Here is a 23,869-nt window from a genome sequence, read left to right as displayed (position 1 = left end):
GTCATTCACAATCTGGTGCACTGTTTTTGTTTCCTTTTTGTTTTTCATTTCTTTGTTTTGTTTTTTTTGTTTGTTTTTTTAGGTGGGATCCACGAGAGGTCGCTAGAGAACTGTACAGTAAAAGCCTTGTTATCACAAGAGGTTTAAAGTCAACAGATGAAACCAAACTGTCATGTCATTTGGGGAGCTTGAGCTTTGCGATTGTGGATCTGTTAATAATAAATTGTTTAAGAATATAGATTTTACGGACTCTTCTTCTACGTGAATCTCCACGCTTGTTTTTGATTGAGGCCGATTTAACGCTCCAGCTCATCAGCGCCTTCTCTCGAACGGATGTGGGAAATGTCCACCAATCACATAGCGGCGTCTGTTTGGAATAGGCGGGAGTTCGCCGCTCACATACGCCAATCATACGGAATGTTTGCCTCTTATTGGTCCGAGAATCTGAACGAGGCGGGACTTTTACCTCTCTGAGACCTTGGGTGACACGTCAATCATACAGAATGCTCAGCGTTCATTGGTTCGCCGCGCTGATTGAGGCGGGACTTGAAGACGCTCCTCTTGAAATTCCAATGCTAACCAACTTTAGCCAGCGTGCTAACATGTAACACAACGAAGCGCACATTCAAATAACACCCATCGCTCGAAACCCTAAACGAAGTTGATCTTAATGTGCGTCTCGACAACTGCAACTGGGGACATGTGCAGGTAGCCTGAGTGGCGGACGACGAATCTGGCGGCGGCGGCGCTGCTCACCAGCCCCCCTCCGCGGCTCCGAGAGCCGTGTTTGCGGGGACCCGTGCGGGTCTTTTACCGCCGCAGCGAGGACCGCGACAAGCCGGATGCTGTGACTGCCATGAGTCCCGCAGGTTGCCCCCATGTCAGCGGCTTCAAGGTGGACAATTGGAAGCAGAACCTGAGGGTGATCTATCAGTGTTTCGTGTGGAGCGGTTCGGCGGAGACCAGAAAACGCAAGGTAAAGTGACCAGTATTGACGGTGAAGCTAGGGGTGAATAGAATGGGGGGGGGAACCCGGAGGAAAGTGTGTGTGAGTGGCGTGGGCACTTCCCCGCCCTTCCGCAACAACACACGCATCCGACACACTTATTGTCAGAAAGTACAGTCAACCTGCCACCACTCCACCAGAGCTGGGTGGGATGTACATCAGTTGGTGCTGCAGCAGCCGAGCTCCACTTCCTACTACCTGCTTCCCTGTCGGTTGTTGCCTCTGATACCATTGTTGTCCGAATTCGAGGCATCCCCAAACCTTCCTCTTACATCACAGCCGCAGATGCATGGCTGCGTCCCCTAATCAACAATATCGCTCTCTCTCTCTCTCTCTTGCATGAGTACAGATTGTCTGCCCATGTGTCTGCAAGAATAGCAATCCTCCATAATGTGCACACAAATACTACAATGTTGTGTTTTTGCATCTGCAGCCTGCAACATGTCCAACAAGCAGGGTGAAAATAATCTCCTCCACAAGCCTTGGCACATCCTCCTCATTAGCATTATCTTGGTGTGCCACACCATTTTTATTGATTGCAGCTCAGTTTTCCACCCGTGTCTTCAGTGGTTACAACAGACAGCAGTCTGGGTGGTTTCTCATGCACACCTTTTGTTTAGTCATCCCCATTAAAAATCCTCTGTTCGAGTGCAATTGCAGAGCAATTTCAGTTTGTGTGGATGGTACCTGGTGTTTTTTTTTTCTTTTTTTTTTTCTTGTCTCTCTTCTTGTCCTTAAGTACCCTCAAGCCCTGTTTCTCTTCCCACCTCCTTTACATGAGTCCAGTCTTCCCAAGACTTTTCATTTAATTTCCCTATCGGATGAGAAACAACTTGGCTTCTAATTCAAAAAGATGCAAATATATGACCTTTTGTCTGCTGTTATGTAACAGAATTTCCATGTCCATAGTGCTGGGGCTCAGTTAGCTTGCGGCAACAATCGTGATGGTATTTTTACTACCACAGAGCCCACGTTTGCTTGTAAAAAAAAGTATAAAAGGATGAAAACAGCAGTAGCTATTTTGCCATTGGATGGACCAGCAAAAACAATTCCTACAATGAATCTTTCACAGCAGTCGAATTGTGTGTTTGGTGCATTCAGAAGCCTTCGATTTCTGGTGCGCCCGACTCGTGTGCAAGGTTTGGACAACCTGGTTTTAACTGATCCAAACCTGAGTGCGCTGTGCTGACGTCATCCCAATTTTTCTCTTGTTAACGTTAACCCTCTGGGTGCGTATGTGTAGTTTTATTCCGAAAGCAAACAACAGTGCCTGGCATGCCAACTTCAGCCCTTCTGCCATTTCTGTGGAAATGGACATCGGTTCCAAAACATTGCAGTGGAAACGTGAAACCTTTCTGAAACAAAAAATGATGCGTTTTGACTTGATGCGTCGTGGAAATGGGGCCCATCTGTCTTCTCAACTGATGCTGATGTGTTGAAGTGTTTTCGGTCAATATCTTGAAGAATCATAACAGCTAACTGTTAGTTGAGTTCATAACTATATTTGTGTATATTCGTATGGTTATGGTTTGTGTATAAGGAACTGTAAATATCTCAGTTTTCACCTCCACCTCTGGCTGACGTCTCTATTTTTAATGTGAATTTTGCTCTCCTGCCATGATGGGGATTTGTCCATAATTGCAGCTTTTTTGTTGTTGCGGTCTACTCGCAGGCTCACTCTTGCCAAACTGCGCCTTTTGATCTCCTGAGCGTTGAAGCTTTTGTGTCACTTAGTAACACCGTAGCCTAGTGATATAAAACATAATATTATAGGAAATGGATCATCTGACAAAAGTGGCTTTGTGATTCCAGACAGAGGGCGAAGAAAAGTTGGCAGACCTGAAATTCCCAATGGATGAGAGGCTTGTGTTCAGGTGGAGGTGAAGACGGAGACTTTTATAGGTCCTCGCAGGCCTAAAGCAATCAAATTGTACGGATAAATCACAATAATTATTGTAAAAAAAAACAGGCACACAAATGAAGGCATAAGACAGCGTCTTGACTGACAGCTTTGTAAAATGTGGATGAATGGGACCGAACTCGTAAAGTTGTCTGAGATCAACAAGGTCAAACTGTACCACATACGTCCGTTTAAGGTTTTCATGTATTATTACTGACTAATGTAACTGGATATTCTGGGTCAGCTGAACCCACTTGATACCGGCTTTAGTTGGATGTTGAGGATGCCGCAGGGGTGGAGTGAAAATTCTGTGAACCATGCCCGTTGTCTCATTTGTTCCCCATCACCGTACATACTCTCAGCCTGCATCCGTCTGCTGACCACTGTGCTGCATATTGAATTTTAAGCACTCGTTCACCTTGAGAATTACAGGCTCTCCGCTTCGGGCTTTATCTCCAATCACGGGCCGCTCTTATCGCCATCGGAATGACAGACGCGTCGGATTTTATCAGCCGAACGTGAAGCAAACTGATTCCCCAGACACCTCCGTCGGAAACGTCGACTGAAAGATAATTCATCGTCCGTTTCAGGTCTTCAAGTGGGCAACACCAGTAGGCTGGTGGATTTTTAAGTGTGTGTTCACTATTTTCAGATTTTTTTTTGTGGTGGTTGAAATGTACCTTCAGTGCGATCGTGCCGTTCGAGCCTCTTCGGGAGGTGTGAATGCCATCATCTCAATGGGGGGAAAAAACATGGGACACTCTGAAAGCAGGGTCTTCCAGATCAGTTTGGTGTGGTTGGATTGAAGTTTAATACATCGAAGATGACTGAACACAAAGGAATCAAACGACTTTTAACACATGACGAACTCGCAGCTCATATTTCCTTCTGAAATCTTTCTCTGTCCTTGCGTAGCCTTTTTGTGAGTACTAAGATATCCTGCCTGTGTTTTGATTATTAGATTCTTTTCTTTTTTGGGTGTCTTGTCTACATACGATCAACCCAATAAGTGGATATCGCCAAGATTTCTCCTCTCAACGTTATCTCTGATTCCAAGATGAAATCATTCCATTCGGTGGCCGAAAGTCAATCTGACCTTCTGATTCCTATAAAATGTGACAACATTTCTGTGGCATTGAATGTATTGTGTTTAGAAATGAAATATCTTTTGAAAGCACTTTACGCCTGTTAAAAGGAGTATTATAAATTTATGTTCTGTGCCACATGAGAGAAAACGGTGTTATAGCCGCTAGGCTAAATTTGAACAATCAAAGTCGTCGGGAAATGTGGGTCATGAACTCCTGTGATCCTCCGTTCCTTTCTTGTGTTGCGTTAAAGAGGATATTTCTGAACATGATACACCGCTAACATAACAAAAGTGAAAAGATTTTTCTTCGAATTTCTTTGGGAGTCAATAAAGTCCGCCTCTTCATCACTTGACTACTTTTTTCTGGATTTTCCTTTGCTTTACATTCATTTCAGTCTCTCTCTCTCTCTCTCCCTCTCTCTCTCCACCTCTCTCTCCACTCTTTTTGCCTTTCCTTCAGCTCAGTTTCTATCTCTTTTATTCGCGTGCTCCGTAGGTAGCGTTCTGTCTCTTTCTGTCAGGCTGCATCTCTCTGCATTTGTTTATTTATACATTTCTCGCTTCCTGCCGTTCTGTCTCGTAATCTCTATTTCTCTTCATCTCTCTTCAAAGATCACTGTATCTATTGATCTATGGCTCCAGCTTTATCCCAGGCCCAGTTGATATACATTTCTTGTGAAAACGACTCACATTTTAGGAATACATTTTAAAAAGTTAATATTTCTATTTTTATAAACGGACTTGTAAATTTCATTTCCCGGCATGCTAATGACATCATTTTCAGCATTTCTGCCGTTTCCATGTAATGACGATGCAAAAAAAAAACCTTTTATTTGAAATGTCGTTTAAACAGGGCTTACAGCATTTTAAGGTTGTTTTGCTTTTACATTTCGTCTTCACTTGAACCCTTTCTGAAATGACGATTCTTGTCAATTGTTGTTGTATAAACAAGGCTCTCGATCTTCCTCACTTTCTATCTGGATCTCAGTTATTTCTCTTGATCTCTATTTCTCATTCTCCGTGTCCTCAATCTCTCTCATAGAAACAATATTCTGCTGCAGCTGATGCTTTATGTGAACCCTGAAAATAAAAATAGATTATGATTCATATTTGTGTCGGTATATGGATGCCAACTGCATTTTAAATACAAGCCAGTTGTTCAGGTTCTATTCTAAGTTGTTTAATCGCATCTTGCAACCCGTACACGCTGCCGTTAAAGACCCACGACATGATCGAGGCATTTCCGTTAACGTCCATGATGTGACTCCCCACTTCCACTCCATCTATTGGACTGAAATGTGGCGAATACAGAGTACTGTCTAGTAATGTTAGATTTCGAAAAAGCATTTTTAACCAGAGAAATGCAATCACGAGATAGTTCCTCTTTTTTTCCCCGCTACTGTTCTCTATAATCCCGAGAGATTGTTTGGCTGTGAAATTCCCAGTAGATCAGCAGTTTCTGAAATACTCAGACCATCCGGTTCCCTGTTCTAAAGCCGGGTTTGATCTTGAGCAGCTCATCTTGTCTCAATGCTGAAATACATAATGCAATTGTTGCTCGGTAACTGTCTGATTCGTGTTGAGTATTTAAACACATTTACCTCATAAAACGGCCAGTGAATGTATTATTTTCTATTATTAGGATTTTTTTTTTAATGCACTTTTTTTGTCAGAACACAAAGTTTTCTACTTTCAGAACTCTTCCTGGCTTTATTTTTAGATTAGATTCCTTTGTAACAATGCATCTTGGCAAGCGAGGTGTTGTTTGTAGTCGTCTCACAAATGTGTGTTTCATACAAATGTGCAGTTCAAAAGGAAAATAAACAAGTTTGGCCATGTAATCCGATTTATTACTAGAAAACATTGTCGCAACCGAGAAATAACACATTTGTGCTGTGTAAGTGCAGTTTGCACACAAGCCAACAGGTAAGACAAACTGCAGGTTCCAGTTTGTCATTTATCTTTCTGTTGTCAGACAAGCGGCACATATTGTGGAAAGCCCCTGAGATGCTGTATTTGTTGATCCTCTGCCCGGAAGGACGTCGTTCTTGCTTTTCTGGACTCTGTCCGACTCTGCATTCGAGCGTCCTCGTTCAGGTGTTGCTCCCTTTTGGCTCGCAGTGTAAATAATCTTCTTGCTTTCACTTCTCAAACCGGGATCTTTCCAACCCATTACCTCCACTAACGCGCCACCCCGCCTGCAGATGGCCCGTCGCCGACAGCCCGCCACTTCTCTGGTAAATGTGACAAGAGTCAGAGGCCTGTTGGCAGAGTCCCGGAGAAACCGCAGCGCCTCTCTGGTTTCACAGCCGTCGTTCCACTACTTCCACGACATGCCAGCCACTGCTCAAACGCGTTGCTGTCGGTCTGACAGCCGAGGACGTGGAAGAGGCATCTCAGATGAGCAGAAGACACAATTTCCTACAAGAATCCAGCGCCCTCAGGGACGGGGCGGGAGAAAGCCAGCGGCACGCGCCATAACCCTGACAGCCAGGAGAATGAGCGAGGAAAGATAGTTGCATATTGGTGCGCGTTTTCATAATTCATGTGCTGTCTAAGCACTTGCACATTGAGCGGCGTGTCTGCGTGTGGAGAATGAGAATCAGTTTTATTGGAGCCTCTGTTTTGCGTTTGTGGCAGGACTCGTGCTGGATTGAGAACATTGTTGAGCTGAGACCTCATCATGTAATCTCGTGGATTTTAAAGGGGATGGAGGGCTTTCACTAGGGGGCACCAGAGAGCTTTTGAGGTTCTGTGTGATGCCTTTTCCCAGCATTATTGCACATATCATTATTGTATTGTACGCTTTAGTGTACCAGTTAAGACAATTGCAGATCATATTCAGATTTTCAATTATTTACCATAATGTATTTAACTCAAGTGAACACACATTTAGTCAACAATATGTGATGGGTGTGATCGGTTGCCAGCACTTTGTCCACAGTGTCCACTTCTTGTTTACACAGCTGTTTCTGGTGATGCCCATACCACGAAACTGGTGGAGATTGGTTTGGTAATTTCTGAAGACAATCTTTTTCAACTGGATCATCCAAAGGAAATCTCAATAATTATTGACAACTAAGCATATTCACATAATCAAGGACAGCGTTACAATTCCGAATACTTCATTTAAATGTATTGAAAGGATGCAATAGTCTGCTTTTTTTTCACTTTCAGTGTTGGTGTGGACTGAGTTAATCAATAATTGATGATCTCGCTGCAGTAAGAGTTGCTTGTTTCAGTGTTTTCCTCACAACGGACAACTAAAGAGCCACATAGAAGTCCAGAAAGACGGATTTAGAAACTGCTTTCCCAAAATGTTCTGATGCTTTGTTGCCGTTTAACTTCCGTCTTTGTTTAGATAAAGGAAAATGCGACTTTTCTGAAATGCTGCTACTGTGCATGGTTACCATGACCATAGTATATGGTTCTTCTGCACATGCATGAGTAGATGGACAACAACAATGGCGGCCTCCAGAGTCGAATATTCTCCTGGGACAAACATGCATATTCGCCATTGTGAATGTTTCATTAATGTGTGTAGTTTTGTTACATATACAACAGCACCCACTTGTGGCCCTACCTGAAAACTACATTGTTTTCAATAAAAGATGCCTTGCGCTGAGCTGGCACAAACAGCAGTACTGTTTTCAATCAGCACAACAAACAACATATTTCTTCGACATTCTGTCAATTACACAATTTGACCTCCTCCATATGAAGTGCAACAAGTCTAAAATATGGAGACATGAACTTGCTGTGGTTTACGGTACGAGAGATCGTGTCAAAGGGATAATGAAATTGGGAGACTGCCGATCCACTTTATGGAGAAAAGTGTCAGTCGGTGCCAAAAAATTGGGTTTGAGGTGAAGCTCTTGAGTCTTTAAGCAGGGCAGTGACATCCGAAAATGCAAAAGAAATGGTAAAAAGAAGCATCTGAATATGGCCTACAATGAGACTTGAGACATAAACCCGCCAAATATTCTTTGGGGAAGACTGAAAAGCTTTTATAGCAGCAGAACAGATTAAATGTAAAACCTTTGGATGGATACAAGCGTTACTTGGAATCTGTCAAAGACACAGAGTTACACTTTGCTTTTCTATTGTGCTGTTTTGTCAAACTACATTCTGTTCAGCAAACTGCAGGTATTTTCATAAAACAACCAGTTCATTTAGTACCATCCATCAGTCTTTTCTCTTTTCGCCTCTCCGTTCTTTGACGGTTTTCCCCTTGTTTCTCATTTTCCTCGCTCTCCTCTGCAAGGCATTGCTAATTTCTTCTCACCTCCTCATTTTCACGCTGGCTCATTGGCATGCCAGCTTGTCATCTGCATGCTTTTGAACTATCACTATCTACCCTCCATCCACAGTCACACCCCCACACACACACTTTTCATTTTGCCTTTCCAGAGTGACTTTCAAACAGAATGTATAGGAAGCACAGTTAATAATTGATCGTTCTATCCTGTATTTCAAGACTGCATATTGATCACAAGAGTTTTATCTGAATCATGACATGTTTAAACCTGCCGGTATAACTCAAATAAATTCTAATCCATACTATATTGGGATGCTTAGAGCTTTTTGAGGCTACGTTCATGTGCTTAGTTCCACTACAGCCATGTTAGATTGCTTTCCCGATGCTGATTGTTATTCTGAACACATCACCAGCGATCAAAGAAACCCCCTACACCTGTGCTTCTCATTTCTACTTCATAGAAAGTTAGTGTTCGAGAAGCAATGAAGGTGAAAAGAGGAACAGAACAATGAAAATAGCTTATGACATCCAGAAATGTCCACAAAAAAGAATTTTTTTTTTTTCTTGCAATACTCTGACATGTAATGTCTTCTGCTTGCTAAATGGACTGCAGAGGTCCCTCAGAATATTTCAACCTGATTGAGTTTTAAGTCCAGCAATGAATGGATGATGAAACAAAATGGTCACTCTTCTTGTTCTACACGTTGAGAGGTGGTTTCGATTCACACCTTCACCCATAATTATATCGAGGTGAAGCTTAAAGCAAGAAGAAATTGACCTTGAAGTATTTGAGGCCTTTCAAATTGAATTTGGCACAAATTTTTTTGGAGCAATTTGGGAAACCTTGCAGTTTTTAAATTTCTTGATCGGTCAGCCGCCACTCGTAAACAGTACTCTATAAATGTTGTACTGGGATAATGCACCTCGATGGGGAGCTCGTTGAGACGATACAGAAACACCATTCCTATCTCCCCTGGTAGACGTCTGTTTGAGGTCTGCCAGGCACAACCAACTGGGACAAGAGCCTGAGGGTATCCCAGAGATTACCCATCCCAGCTGGCCTCACTGCAGCTGGGGACCCTGTGGGAGGAGCTGGAAGAAGTGAAGATTGGATTTATCTGCTTCCAAATTGTCATTTGAAACTTGTTTGTGAGGATTGATAAAAAAAAAAGATGTTTAAAAAAAAACAGCTATGACCTTGTCAAAGTCTGCAGGTACAGGTAGAGGTGATTGATGGATGTGAAGCGACAAAGAACATTATTGTGGAGTGGAGGAAGAAAACATGTAGTTGGTGCCATGTGTACGGATATATTTTTACTTAAATTATTGGCATAGAATGTTCTGTCTTAAACTCGTCAGAACAAAATTCATGGACGTCCTTGACAACGTTGTTCAAGTTCGGTGGCAAAGCTGCATTTGAAAACAAAAACAAATTAAAACTGTGTTCTGTTCTGTGTCATACCATCTCAGTGCTTGCATTGTACTGCACAGGTACATTTTACCTGGACACATTATATACCATTTCTCTATCCTTTAGAACGTCTTTCGATTTTCTCTATAAGTGGAAGTCAATAACCCATATTTGTTTGTTTTTTTTAGTAGCCGACTGAATTGTTTAGAATTTGCTGCACAACAATTACATTTCTTGCCCAGGACACATCAAGAGGATCGTTCGTGAAAAACAAGTCAGGATGAAAGGGACCCTACATGCTGCTGTTTTCAATGCGGGTCGCCACACGCAGAGCAAACGGGCAGTGTTGTTGCCATATTTGCAACCTGAAAACCATTGCACATTGTTTGTTTCCATATCGTTCAAAGATGAAGGTGTAAGAGTGGCACGTGCAAATCACAGTGTCGGATACAGGATTTTTCATAACCCCCCCCCCCCCCCCCTTTCTCTTTCAGGCCAAGTCATGTATCTGCCACATGTGCGGCGCCCATCTCAACAGACTCCACTCCTGCCTCTACTGCGTCTTCTTCGCCTGCTTTGCCAAAAAACACATCCACGAACATGCCAAGAGTAAAAGGCATAACCTAGGTACGTCACCCTCGCACCGTCTTATTGTATTGCCTTCAGTAGTTTCAAATTGTATTACTTGATTTGTCACGTCTACATATTCACTCACACTTGTGACAACTTGGGGTTTAATGTTTTCACACCATTTATGGTCGAACCTCAATCATTGGGATAAAAAAACACCTACCAATTCTATCTGCCTCATGTGACGCATTGATTCCTCTGTTTGTTAAATGAAATGTGTACCACCTGGAAGAGATGTGTGTTGGTGCACCCTCGTTTTTGGTGAATCTGCATGCTTGCAAATAAATGTACAACTGGACCCTGGAGAACATTCCTATAAATATTTTTCCATATAAAGATGACAAGCACTGACAAGCACTACACTTTTACATTTTATTAAGTCGTTGTTCACAGGCCCACTGCAATACATTTGTGTTTTGAGAAGCATTTAATCAAACCAACTAATCAAGAGCTGCTGAGCCCTGGGCTATTACGCAACCTCATGCAACGAAACTGCAACACAGTCCGGAAGGGTTTTGGCCTCCGAAGGGAGGTTTGAACGCCACCTGTGTGTTGTGGTCTCATCTAACTCGTGAGATATAATACACACATTCGCAGCCCTGCTAATGAGCAGGAGGAGAGGTCTGCCCCGGTCACTGAGTAGAATAAAGAGCATTGGGTCGATACGATTACTGAGCACACCTGCCTGCTTTTACAGACGGCCTTCTTTCAAAAGCCCTTCCAAACAAGCGTTGTGTATTTCTCGGCACAACAACGAGATTTGTCTTCGACTTGTTTTGACAGGATTAATATTCCAGGCCATGGAGGTAACTCCAAAATACCGCACGCCACTGCTTTTGCTGGTTTGCACTAGGTTTGTTCAAATATTCCCCCTTTGAAGGCTTCGGTTTGCAGGAGCCGAAAGCCACCGCGCAGAAGCTGCTTTGCACACGTGCACTCACAGGAATGAAACGGCGAAATTTGTGTTTTCCGAGGCACCGAACTAAATATTTGCACCAAACAGACACAATCTGGAAGGCTGCAGATATGAGCGAAGTCGTGGGTGTTTTGCTGAATATTAGGACCAGTTGGCTGTTTTCCCCTTCCGTCTTTGCACCTCCCACAGGAACACATGGCCTGTAACAGTCGAAATGCTGCTCAGACACGACTGAATTTATTGCAAAAAAGGACGACTGAATATTATTTGAACTCGGGCAGGAAACACAGCTGTTGAACGATCTATTGTACAGTGTGAAAAAAAAATCATTACAAATTAAATTAAGCAATAAATAAGGGGAAAAAAATTTGTATTAAACATTTGTCTTTTGACTCAGAGCTTCCAGGAATCCAGCTTCTTAGCATAAATTCTCCAACTGTTTACCGATGCGATTTTCATCGGCTCCGAGCATCATTGTCATGAAACGGATCGTTTTTCCATCTTCACCTGAAAATCTTGTGCAAATGGGGCCTAAAGCAGAAGTTATTATTGTCATCATATTATCAGAAATTGTCAAAACCCTAAAAGAACTACTCTTCTCTCAATGTAATCAGTAATTTTTTTTGTAGATTACACTAAGAAATTGGAAAAAACGAGAAAGTTACCAAATGGAACTCTTAATTAAATACAAAATACAATAAATCACAATTAAAGTATAAGGAATAGAAATCCTTAAGAGGAATAGCAATATACGGATGTCATATTTGAGGCTGAAATTGCTAAAGATGCAATAAAAATGGCATTTGCAAAGAATGTTAAAAACCTTGTCATCACAAGACAAAATAAAGGACAGACTTAAGCTAGAACATGGTTTAAACAGGACATAATCTTCATCCTTTTAATCTGAAATCAGCCGACAGGTTTTTTTTTTGTTCTTCTTTGTTCTTCTCCACATAAACAAAATTGGGCAGCGATTCAAGCCTGTTACACTGCAGCGTTTCAGGTGGAGGAGGACGATGTCGCAGCGAAGCCACTCGGGCTGCACATGTTGAGAATTTGCCATTTGTTTGTTTTTGTTTCTGGTTTTGGCTTTATAAAGCCTCCTTTACTTATGCATTAGCTCAGGAACACCCCCCCCCCCTCTTTCTCTCTCTCTCTCTCTTTGGTGGGTGTGTGCTCGATTCCCACAAAGTGTAATTGTGAGATTAATTAGGTTAGCAGCTGAATTGCTGGTGCAAAAATAGAGTGCGAAACCGTCTGACACACAGGGAGGGAAAGGCGAGAGGAGGAACAGATCTCAGCAGAATAGTGAGGAGGTAATTAAGTCGTCTTTAACAAACCCCATGGAATTAGCCTTCATTAAACCACAGCCCCTCCTCTGCCTTCCCTCTCCTCTGCCCTCCCCCTCCTCCTTCCCACTTCTCCTCGTTTGTTTGTTTTTGCCATTTCATCTCATTCACCTGCCTGTTTTATCCATATCCACTCAGCCATTTGGTTTTTTTCCAATCTCTCAGTCTCCATCCTCCTCTCTTCAGCCCTGCTCTTGTTCCCATGGTTACCCAATGACCCTTTCGCTATCCAGAATTGTCGAAGGACTTTGTCTCTGCGCGACGGTACCATCAGCCTCATCCACTATTGTCTGTCTTCCCCGTGGTGAAACCTCCTTACCTTGCTGCCCCCCCCCCCCCCCCCCTCCTCCCCTCCCCCCCCCCCCCCTCCCCCCTTCATGGCTGCAGGGGACGAAAGCCAAAATGTCCAACGGGTTTTTATTGCAACAACATCAAACCGGTAGCTGCAGGGCATGGAGCAGGTGTGGAGAGGAGTTGGAAAAACAGTTCCTGTTTGGACATAAACATTTAAGTGGCTGCAAGATTTCGGGGAGAGATCAAACTTTTCTTCTATTTCTACTGTGTGTCAGTTATGGACTGTTTGAAAAAAAAAATACAGCCGATAAAGCAATAGACCATGAAGTGGAAAGACTGCAGCTTTTATGACGTAATCCTGGTTTACAGTGGTCAGTACCTATCAAAATTGGTCCAAAGATGGAAATAATTAGTGTTGGCAGAGTCATGATTGCTTTATGATGCTGTTGTGGAACAAGGGCTGGCCCCATGTGGATGAACGATTGTCGCTCAGACAGCTGCAGGGTTTAATTGTCATTCTGATAGAAAGCTGCCAGAATTGGCCTCAGGATGCCCATGCATACACATGTCCTCTGCCAAAAGTGCCAGCAATGTTCAAATGAGCATCAAAGTCTTTACACAAGAACTAAAAATAGGATTTATTAGTTTTAATTTCTTATGCTTTTGTGGTTTTCCCCAATTGAAATCTTTATGGCCCCTGGTGTACTCCCATTCACAGAAATGTTATTCGTTGATGGTAGAGGTTCAGTAATGGTGTATGTCAGCTGATTCGCCCCGGCTTTCTAGCATTGCAGCACAATGGCAACGCAATCTGAACAGAATGAAAATGAATGAGGAAATGAAGTGGCACACCTTGATTACCTTCACACAGTCGCATGAACTGAGCCATCTCAGCCTTTGGAATAAAACGCAGAATCTTTTCTGTGTTTCCAGCTATCGACCTGCTGTACGGGGGTATTTACTGCTTCATGTGCCAAGACTACATCTATGACAAAGAGATGGAACAGATTGCCAAAGAGGAACAAAGGAAAGCATGGAAAATGCAAGGTAGGCGACAATCAACTCTACAGCGAGACACAAACACAATGTGGTCCATATACAGTACATGTATAATGACAGGCCCCGAGATTGATCCTTGCAGAACGCCACAAGTCCTTTTGTAGTTTTGCGACAGATTATTGTCATATTGCTGCTCTGCTGCTGGACTTGGTTGTCAGATTGTTGAGCAGTTTAAGGTGCCTTTTCTGTTTTTTCGTCAACATTTCAGACAAAATCAACATATTTACTCTTGTAAAACCATCCCAGTGAGGATTCCGACAAGCGACAAGGTGTTCAAGTTGAACAATGGCAAAAAGTATTTGTCAGTTTTTTGTTTTCTTCACTGAAATACTTGAAACCTAAAATATGGATTTATTAGCAGATTGGGAAGATATACTCTGGGTACATTCTCAGATTAAGCTGGGATTTCCCATGAGTACTGGCAGGAAAACACCTAACAGGCAAAGGAACTACATGCAAACTCCACACAGGAAAAAAACAGCCTAAAACCTCCAGGCTTCTTGTAATATAAATAAACTGAGGCAACAACTCATCAAATGTACCTATCAATGTCTTCCTGTGGCACGAATAGTGATGCGAGCATATTGACTGTGGGTTGTGTTTCAGGTATAGGAGAGAAATACTCGACATGGGAACCCACCAAGAGGGAGCTGGAACTGCTCCGCCACAACCCTAAGAGAAGGAGAATCACTTCCAACTGTACTATTGGTGAGTGCTGCAAGCTACCGTTCTGTAGACACGGACAGAGAGAGGCGTCGCCTGAATATTGCAGAAGCGGTAAACGACAATGCACTATTCATTATCGCCTGAGCCAGCCAGAAAATACTGCACATTATTTTTGTGTCAATAAAACATGCTTCCATGCTGTCTGAACTGACTGGGGGTATTGGAGTGACGCTGTCGTGATGGGATGAGGCCGCCTGTGGGAGCGGAGAGTGCTGGCATACATTTAACACCTTGTAGCAGCCTGCAGGGATCCGCTCAAGCACCATTAACATCTCTGGAATCATCTTCAGTGAGGGAAATTACAGGCCTGGTTGCTCATCTGAGAGAAGGCCACTGCTTTCCTCCCTCCTGTTTCCTCCTTCCCTTCCTTGTGTGGGGTGATTTGCCAAGGGTTTCCTAGCTTGCAGTCCAGCTTTGCCTCTGGGGCATTGGTGTGTGTGTGTGTGTGTGTGTATGTGTTTCTCAGTTAACGGCATTGCAGTATCGGTACTGCAGCAGCCGAAAAATATGGTCTTCCTTGTTTTCCTTTTCTTCATTCTTTTGTGTCGACTGTATTGTTTTGGGGATTTTTTGCCATGCCTGTTTTGACCGCTCTCCGTCCATCTTCAATCCTCAGGCCTACGTGGTTTGATAAACCTGGGCAACACGTGCTTCATGAACTGCATCGTCCAGGCCTTGACGCACACGCCGTTACTGCGAGACTTTTTCCTGTCCGACCGACACAAATGCGAGATGCAAAGCAACTCCTGCTTGGTGTGCGAGATGTCGCAGTTATTCCAGGAGGTAAAGTATATATATATATATTATTATTTTTTTATACCAACAAATTACTGTCAGGACGCCATATGACCAACAGGCCTAATGATGACCTTTTGTGTAATACAAGTTTTTACTACAAGGTGGTTCGTAGGGCTGCACAATATTGGTGCAATATGGGATCGTACTGTAACTAATTCATTGTTGTCACCACAGACCTACTCTACACCTGGAAAACCAAAATAAAACAAGTCAACTGTGATGTTTTCTGTTGCTCTAAACAGCTGTTGTGAGTGAAAACAATAACTTTGATCTTCAAGTTGACGTTTCTCAGAGGCTCGTGCTAATTGAGCATAATAACAGCCGTGGTCCTAATCTTAATGCTCCATCGTGGCTCGTCAGCACTGTTTTTGTTGTTGGTGAGTGCAGTCGGATGAGAAGTAGTTGAAACTAGCTCAGTGAGCTCATCTGTCCGTTGTATTTCATGCTTGAAGTGATCCACCAAATATTTTTACAAATATCTTCAGAACTCTTTTATTGAGAAGAATTAATCAAATTTTACACACTGTTGTATCACAAATGAAATAAACTAAGCATAATGCGAGAGTCAACCATTATTCAAACTTGAGTCTTTATTTAGAAACGTTACGTTTTTTACGCGTTTTAATATAGAGGAAACTGGTGTCCATTCTTTAGTTGATTCATCGTGATGTTCAGACAAAATGGAAAATAATTACTAATTAGGGCTGCACAAACTTTTTTTACATATATTTAGGTGCATATTGTTATCAGCATTCCACCCTCCCAATATTAATTCGACTCTGGCATAAGTGGCCATTCACTCATGGTCGATATCTGTACAGTGCGGGGGTGTTTAATTTTTCGAATAGGAAATGATTGAATTTAATGCCAGTGAATGTATTATCATACTTATCATGGTATAATACTTGCCTATTATTCGACTATTTTATAATATTATCATTAATTTAGAGGCTTCCACGGGACTCTATATTCTTGAATTGTACACGATTCTTTAAATCTCTTGAGCTGTAACAAACAGTATTGTACTGTGTCAAAGAAAATTCCTCGATTCTATATATTATTGCATCGTGACTCCCATGACGATAGCCAGCCCTATTAGTGATGGCAAACTGCCAATACCAAGAGCAGAACTGAGGTGTGATACGATGACATGTCTATTGTGTGGAAAAAGAAGTTGTCTCCATCACACACTCCTTCTCTTGTCAGTTCTACTCAGGCCACCGCTCGCCTCACATCCCGTTCCGCCTCCTCCACCTGGTGTGGACTCACGCCCGGCACCTGGCCGGCTACGAGCAGCAGGACGCCCACGAGTTCCTCATTGCGGCGCTGGACGTCCTGCACAGACACTGCAAAGGTCAGAGGAGAACGTAACACTGACAGGGAGAGGAGCAGGGTTTGCTGGAGAGATAAAGATGAGAGCGGTGTACAGCCTGACACTCGGCACTGATCACAAATCCCTCTGGAGTGAGTGTCTCTGAAGTCACGCAGCGTCACTATCTGTGACTGTGTGTGTGTGTGTTGTGTGTGTGTGTGTGTTCACACAGATGACAACGGGAAGAAAGCCAACAACCCGAACCACTGTAACTGCATCATCGACCAAATCTTCACAGGGGGCCTGCAGTCTGACGTCACCTGTCAAGTGTGCCAGTAAGTGTGTGTGTGTGTGTTCCTTCAGGTTTTTCTTGCATTGCAAGGACCTCCTTCGCAGTACGGGTCGCTAACTGCATTATGGACACTAACTGCAAAAATAATGCGAGTCCCATCATTATAGTAGCGAGATCATGATGAGTTGGCTGAAGGAATTGCGTTCGTGTTCATGTAATGTCCCTAAAAATCTCGAAGATGTGACTGTATGTGTGTGTGCAAAGCAGAACACACCCATTTGTGCCTCTGTGGAGGCCGTATAAAGAGATTAAAGTCCAACAGAACAAAGCCGTGGCCTTGTACAACACCACAGTGCAAAATGTCCACTATGAGCAGACGCATTTCAAAACTCCTTGATTCCTTGCCCTGAGGTGACAACTCCTCGAACACACCCCACCTCCTCGACGCATCCACTCTCCTCTATCATTGGCATAATGCACCATCAATCACACACACACACACACACACACACACACTGATATGCTACACTGCAGCAACAGGAAAAGCCTTTCATGGTTTACGTTCAAGATGTAAAGTTGGTCTTTACTTCCACCTGGTGGTTGGTTGGATCCATTGAAACTTTCACAATTGCTATCCTAAAAGATGGCAGGGAGGTATTTCACATAAAGGTACAGTTTCTTTAAGAATCGACAACTGTGGTACACACTTTCTGTTTTTCCTGATTGAGTAACAACAGGTAAGTTAAAAGGAAAATCCAAACCTTATTGTTCTGGTTGGATTATATGTCTGTGTTAATATTAGTCTGTATTTGATCATTTCTTACAAGAATTTACAAAGACGACAAAAGTGAAACAATACTTTTCGTACAGAGCTACACACACACATGCATATGAAATAAAGTGTTCACACGTCAGGTTCAAGACGTTAATGAATGTCACGCCAACTTTCAAGGTGATGAGCCGACATGGGATTGCTTGTTCAAACCCTGTAAAGGCTTCATTTTAAACGAGCCTTCACACTTTGATATTGTAGTGAAGAACCACAGCTGGCGCTGCCCCAGCAAAAGCCCCGGCAGCAGTAAACCCTCTGATCTGTATATGTGGAAGTTTTGTTTCTATGCTTGTCGGAGGGAAGCCCTTTCTGTCCTCGCTCTGTGAGGGAACTCATGCTCCCATGGGCCTTCTGCTAATTTGTGATTTATTCATTTTGGCATTTAGAACGTAATTGAAGCAAATACCCATGACATGGATCCCACTCAATCTCCTCCTTTAACTCCATAAATCCACAAAATCCATGGCGGATCTTCTGAGGAACACAGAGCAGCCGAAACCACATTAGTCACTGTTTGACAGCATTAGCCGAGCCACAAAGTTTTAAGTCACATAATGAGGCAACCTGAGGCCAAACCAAAGCACAAAGAGGTTTCAGTGTTCCTCTGAGAAAATAAATCATACTGAAGTTAGCTTGTGGCAAAATGTAGAAGTAGTTACTGATCTCTGTATCACTCCAGGACACCAACTTGTGACATCCTTTTAAAGAGCCTTTTCCCCTTCAGTGCAGTTGTACCACACCAAGAACTCCCTGATACAATTGAGCCAAGTTGTTCAAGCAAAGTCACGATTTGAAAGAAAGTCAGTCCCACAAAGCCAGCCGTGCAGTTCTAGAGGAATGCTGCTGAGTCTTTTATCTGAGCCACAGCTGCTTGGGATACCAGCACAACTATGAACAATTTGCTGGGGCTGAAAGATAAGACGGGATATATTTCTGCGGAGCATCTCAACCGAAACAAACTCCTCAGTTCAGAAATGATCATTTTACAGCACGAGGCCCTCTGGGTTTTAATCCACCTGCCACACGAGTTGTTTTGAGGTTGTGTTAGTGGGAAGGTCTAAACCTAATCAGTTTAAGCCAAAATTACATCAGTAAACATGAGAAAAGTCCACGATAATCTGGGTATTATTGGTTTTTCAAAGAAATAGATTTGGCACATTTAGCAACAGTTTCATCACATGTTCAGTCACACAATTGTCTCAGAAAATGAAGCTAATGATGAATACTAAATTAAAGCTGGCCAACTTTTATGATGCTGTCACGAAGACCAAGTTACTTCAGGATTAAGTATTTCTGCAGTTCCCTTTTTGTAGTGTCATCTTCAATAGTCTTACTTATGTTATCAACTGATAACTTTTATTAATTTTGTCATCTGTTGTGGTTCTTTGTCTGAACTTCATTATTCTTAGTTTGGGTTCTATTCAGTGAAATTGAACGCAATTTTCCTGAGTCACAAAAGCTTTAAATCACTTCAAACATCATGTTAAAGGGTTAGGGTTAGGCTAAATGATGGTTGCAGCAAACGATAACTCTTGATTGGAAATGGACAGTACATTAGCACTTCTTCACACACCATCTTTTCTGCCTCTTGTCTCTTCTTATCAGGGGAGTTTCAACAACTATCGACCCGTTCTGGGATATCAGCCTGGATCTGCCCGGGTCCTCCACACCCTTCTGGCCCCTCAGCCCCGGGGGCGATGGATCGGCCCTCAATGGAGAGAGTCACACCACTGGAGCCACAACGCTAACAGACTGCCTGCGCAGGTGACAAGACATGCCAAACAAACATGTTCAGAAACGTCAGCGTCAACGATATCTTCAGCTTTTCTCAAGCCAAGTTTACGGAATCGTCAAACTCATTGAGGGCCAGAACGAGCAAAACTCATTTCAGTTCATTTCAGCTTCACTGGAGCACGGGGAAATGGCTAAATCTCCTCCTGTGTCCCTTCCAGATTCACCAGACCGGAGCACCTCGGCAGCAGTGCAAAGATCAAGTGTAGCGGTTGCCATAGTTACCAGGAGTCCACCAAGCAACTGACCATGAAGAAGCTGCCGATCGTGGCCTGCTTTCACCTCAAAGTAAGAGAGTTCATGTTTGACTGCCAACTGAGGACATAACAGAGATGCCGTTCTAACTTGTGTGTGTGCGTATTATCAGAGGTTTGAGCATTCTGCCAAACTACGGAGGAAGATCACTACTTACGTCTCGTTTCCACTGGAGCTGGACATGACTCCTTTCATGGCTTCAAGGTGAGAACAATCTGAAAAGTGTGGAAAACCAAGGCTTCCATGTTGTTCTGGACTCGTTCTATGAAACAATGTGTCACAATCAAGGTGTTTAACTGAGTCCGTTGTGTCCCGTTGCGTTTCAGTAAAGAAAGTCGGATGAATGGGCAGTACCAGCAGTCTGTTGACCCCTTCAACAATGACAACAAGTAAGGCCTGCAATAAATGTGCTTGCGAAACTGAGTGACTTTGAAATATTTTTCGCAATTTTATCAGGAAGATGATATTTTTAGTGTACTGCAGCAAATTCATCAGGAAAATCTTTCAGTTTCTCTCACAGCTTCCCTTTTCTCCTCCCCAGTTCTGCTTTTACATTAATTGCCCTGCCATCCTCCACAGATTTTACCCAGGAGAATTCTCTGCCTGCTTTTTTTTTTTTTTGCAAGAATTTATTCTAACACTTGTTATGAATTTAGAAATTTCCAGTTAGGAAAACAGCACACTTGTTTCTCCATTAGCCCCACCTCAAGCTGCACTCGTTAAAAGTTTCTTCTAAGACTTGAGCAAGTGTACAGAAGACAGACCAGCCTGACACTGGGTTCTCTGTTCCAGGTACAGTTTGTTTGCAGTGGTGAACCACCAGGGGACGCTAGAAAGTGGCCACTACACCACCTTCATCCGGCAGCACAAGGACCAATGGTTCAAGTGTGACGACGCCATCATCACAAAGGCGAGCATCAAGGACGTCCTGGATAGTGAAGGGTAAGCACGTTTTACATCAAGTGTTCAACCCCAAGTAATATAATTTAGCGTTTGTAGATTTTTTTTTTTTTTGTTCCCTTGTTGAGACTTAAATATATCCCAGCACCATAGCTGAATTACCCTTTTGGTGTCTCATCGTAGACCAAAATACATTTGGTATCTTATCCTCATCAGATAATTTTCATATGTAGTTTTCATGATCAAGTAGATTTTATACGTTAAATCAACCCAAACATATATCTAAGAGTTTGAGTATTGAATTCTATCCATGTGGTATTAGTACCTCAACCTACCAATACATATCTAATCCCCACTAAACTAGTTTAGATCATGTAATCTAAATAAGTAGTTTTTCTGCTTTAAGTATCTAATCCTTTTCAACTGGTTTTTGTACATTAATCTACCAATATAGTTTTACTATCTTGTGCCACTGTTCTACTTTTGGGAATATAAGTTAAACAAGTAGAGTTGTTACCCGAGCTTAATCTAAACAAGTAGTTTTGTTGCCCTTCAGACAACATGAAAGTTTAGCACGTCAACCCAATACAATGTTTATTACCAAAAAGCAGCAAAGAAATGTTCATACCTGAGCGAAAATGTTCTTTTCTTTTGTGCAATAGAGAATATAGGTTATTTTTAAACTTTGTTTATGGATAGTACCTTATTTGAGCTGTGACTGTGCTAAAGAAATAAAGTAGAGTTACAGTGGTTCTGTCTCCCACAGGTACCTCTTATTTTACCACAAACAGTTCCTGGAATACGAATAGCTGCCTCCGTCAGCCTGCCGGAGATGCCATGGGACGCTGCAAGGTTTGGTCACACAGGATATGGTAACGGAGTGACAAGACCGGCGGGGGAAACTGAAACACGAGCCTGTCATCGTCACTCAAAGCCGCAACTGTCTCTTGAATCACCCCGACTCCACGCTAACCTACGTTCTTTGTACTACGTTCAAGAAAGAACCGCCGAAGGAACACACGAGACGACAAATGTGACGGCCGACTGTAGGAGCGACATTACTGGAGAATCCTTCCAATAAGAGATGAAGAGTTTCACATTGCCTCGTTTTTAGTTGCAGACAAGAGGAGCTGTTTTTCCTCTTCAAACCCGGTTGAAGATTTTACTTGATCACAAATGCTGTCGCTCACCAACGTCTTTGCCACGCACTCGCACAGCTGCAATCACAAACACCCAGGGCTGCCGGGAGGCAGAGCGGCGGGCCTTCCAACCGAGCTGCGAGGCTCCGCTTTTGCAAAAGAAGTGGACTTGTTCATTCGTTTTTCGACCGGCAATCTTTTTTTGTGGGCACAAGTACACTGGTCCTGACACAGCCGCACTCCTCCAGAAGACCAAATACTTCAAGGACAGAAGTCGTCTTATTATGCATTTAGTTTTTGTTCAGAGTGGATATTGTGATGGGAGAAAAAAATTTAAAAAAAATTAAAAAAAAAGAATCACCTTACTAATAGTATTCTGAAGCTTATTCCATTATCTACTTGTGAGTTTGTAGGATGTGAAGGGTTTGTTATTTTCTGCCTGTCTTGCTGCTTCCAATTGTTCACCAGGGAGGAATTAGAACACAGTGAAGAATATATTTTTATACATACTGCGGTTCAAAGAAAAACTTTGTTTACGGTTTTGCATTCTCCCGGAACTCTCAACTTTTGTTCGTCCGTGTGACATTGTGTCTTTGCTCATGTTGTTTGTACACAAAATGCAAAGCAAACAACAATAGGAGTTGTTGCAACAGGGGGCGCTATCTAGAGAGGGACACACTGGGCAGGACAACAGACTCCCCCCAACACACTCTAGATATCAGCATATTATCAATTATTTTCAAATTTAGCAAAAAAAAAAAAAAAAGCTATTTAAGTAGGTTTACCGGCCAAAGTAGATTTAGTTCCTTAATCAATTAATTATGATGTTTCCATATACTTAAGCATTATGATGCCAAAACCTACTTCAGTATGTTTAGTACCGAAACCTACCCAAGTTTCTTTGGTAACATAACTCCCTTAAATTACACAAGTGCATATTAGAATTTGGTGTTGGGACAATCTCAACATAATTAAGTGTTTTTTTTTTTATTTTAAAAGGTACTCATTCTCAATGACGTACATCACAAACAAAGTCATTTCGAGGGACTGGTCTCCTTTATTGACACACTAATTCACTGGCAGTTCAGAGATAGAAGTGTGTTTGTACTAGTAATTCTGGAACAGTTGTACTGTTAGTGCACAGTCCTTCACTAGATGGCGCCCCCGTCCCAATATGGAACACAGTGCAAGGTTTTCTCCACATCCTCTGTTTGCTCATAATTTTCATTCAACTGCTGCGTCAGCTGGGTTCTTTCTTTCAATTGGGTCTTTTTTTCAAAGACATTTTCTCCTTGACACCTTATTGTGATGCTCTTTCAGGTAAATGGCAACAAGAAAAAAAAGAGAGTTTGTATAATGGGTCAGAAGCTCAATTCTGCAGTGTTAACCGTCGGTCGCATGTTGCTCTAATTTGATGTGTTCATCCGTGTGTGAATGTTTGCCCGTGTACGTGCCCATGAAAGGAAAACAAATCAAACAAAAGTACAAAAAAAAGAATTAACCAACCAGGTGTGTTTGTATAAAATGTGTTGTGCGAAAAGCAACTGAGGGGGGGTAAAAAAAAACAACAATTATTGTGTGTATGTGTTACCGTTTGTATGCACGTGTGTCGTGCGCGTGCGTATGTAACCTACCGTATGTTCGTGTACTGAATCAGTACTTGCATTCAGCATGCCGTCTGAGCTGGGTATCACAGTTTGATAGGATGTTTATTGTTTCTGGGTTTGTTTGGGTTTTTTTTCCACTTGTTGATTACGTATGTAAAAGTATATATGTACAGTTTGTATGTAGAAGACAAATGGTGAAACCTCAAAGTTTTGTTCTTCTATATTGCTGGATACAGCCACGGGGGTGGGGGGGGCGGGTTGGGTGGGGTTGTCATCAGAAGAATCGTTTTTTTTTTTTTTTTTTTTC

At 42.5% G+C, this 23,869-nt stretch overlaps 1 protein-coding gene across 2 annotated transcripts; it reads left to right on the top strand.

Moving 5' to 3' along the window:
- Positions 1-856: 856 nt before the first annotated feature.
- usp22 (ubiquitin specific peptidase 22) lies at positions 857-22,237 on the top strand (the record flags this gene model as incomplete). Of its 2 annotated transcripts, XM_080517608.1 has the most annotated exons (13): positions 857-981; positions 10,129-10,289; positions 13,785-13,898; positions 14,517-14,618; positions 15,253-15,419; positions 16,641-16,788; positions 16,979-17,081; positions 19,476-19,634; positions 19,823-19,949; positions 20,029-20,120; positions 20,243-20,305; positions 20,709-20,858; positions 21,583-22,237. In XM_080517608.1, the coding sequence occupies 13 exons, from the start codon at positions 857-859 to the stop codon at positions 21,623-21,625; spliced, it is 1,554 nt and encodes a 517-aa protein (XP_080373734.1). In that variant the 3' UTR covers positions 21,626-22,237. The 2 variants fall into 2 exon arrangements, with proteins under 2 accessions (XP_080373734.1, XP_080373733.1); XM_080517607.1 differs by lacking the exons at positions 857-981; positions 10,129-10,289 and having other exon boundaries at positions 13,785-13,938; positions 14,482-14,618.
- Positions 22,238-23,869: the final 1,632 nt, after the last annotated feature.

This window comes from Blennius ocellaris, assembly GCF_963422515.1.
Source record: "Blennius ocellaris genome assembly, chromosome: 21".
NCBI lineage: Eukaryota > Metazoa > Chordata > Actinopteri > Blenniiformes > Blenniidae > Blennius > Blennius ocellaris.
Note: the sequence above shows the minus strand (reverse complement) of the source record. Positions and strands in the feature narration are given on the sequence as shown.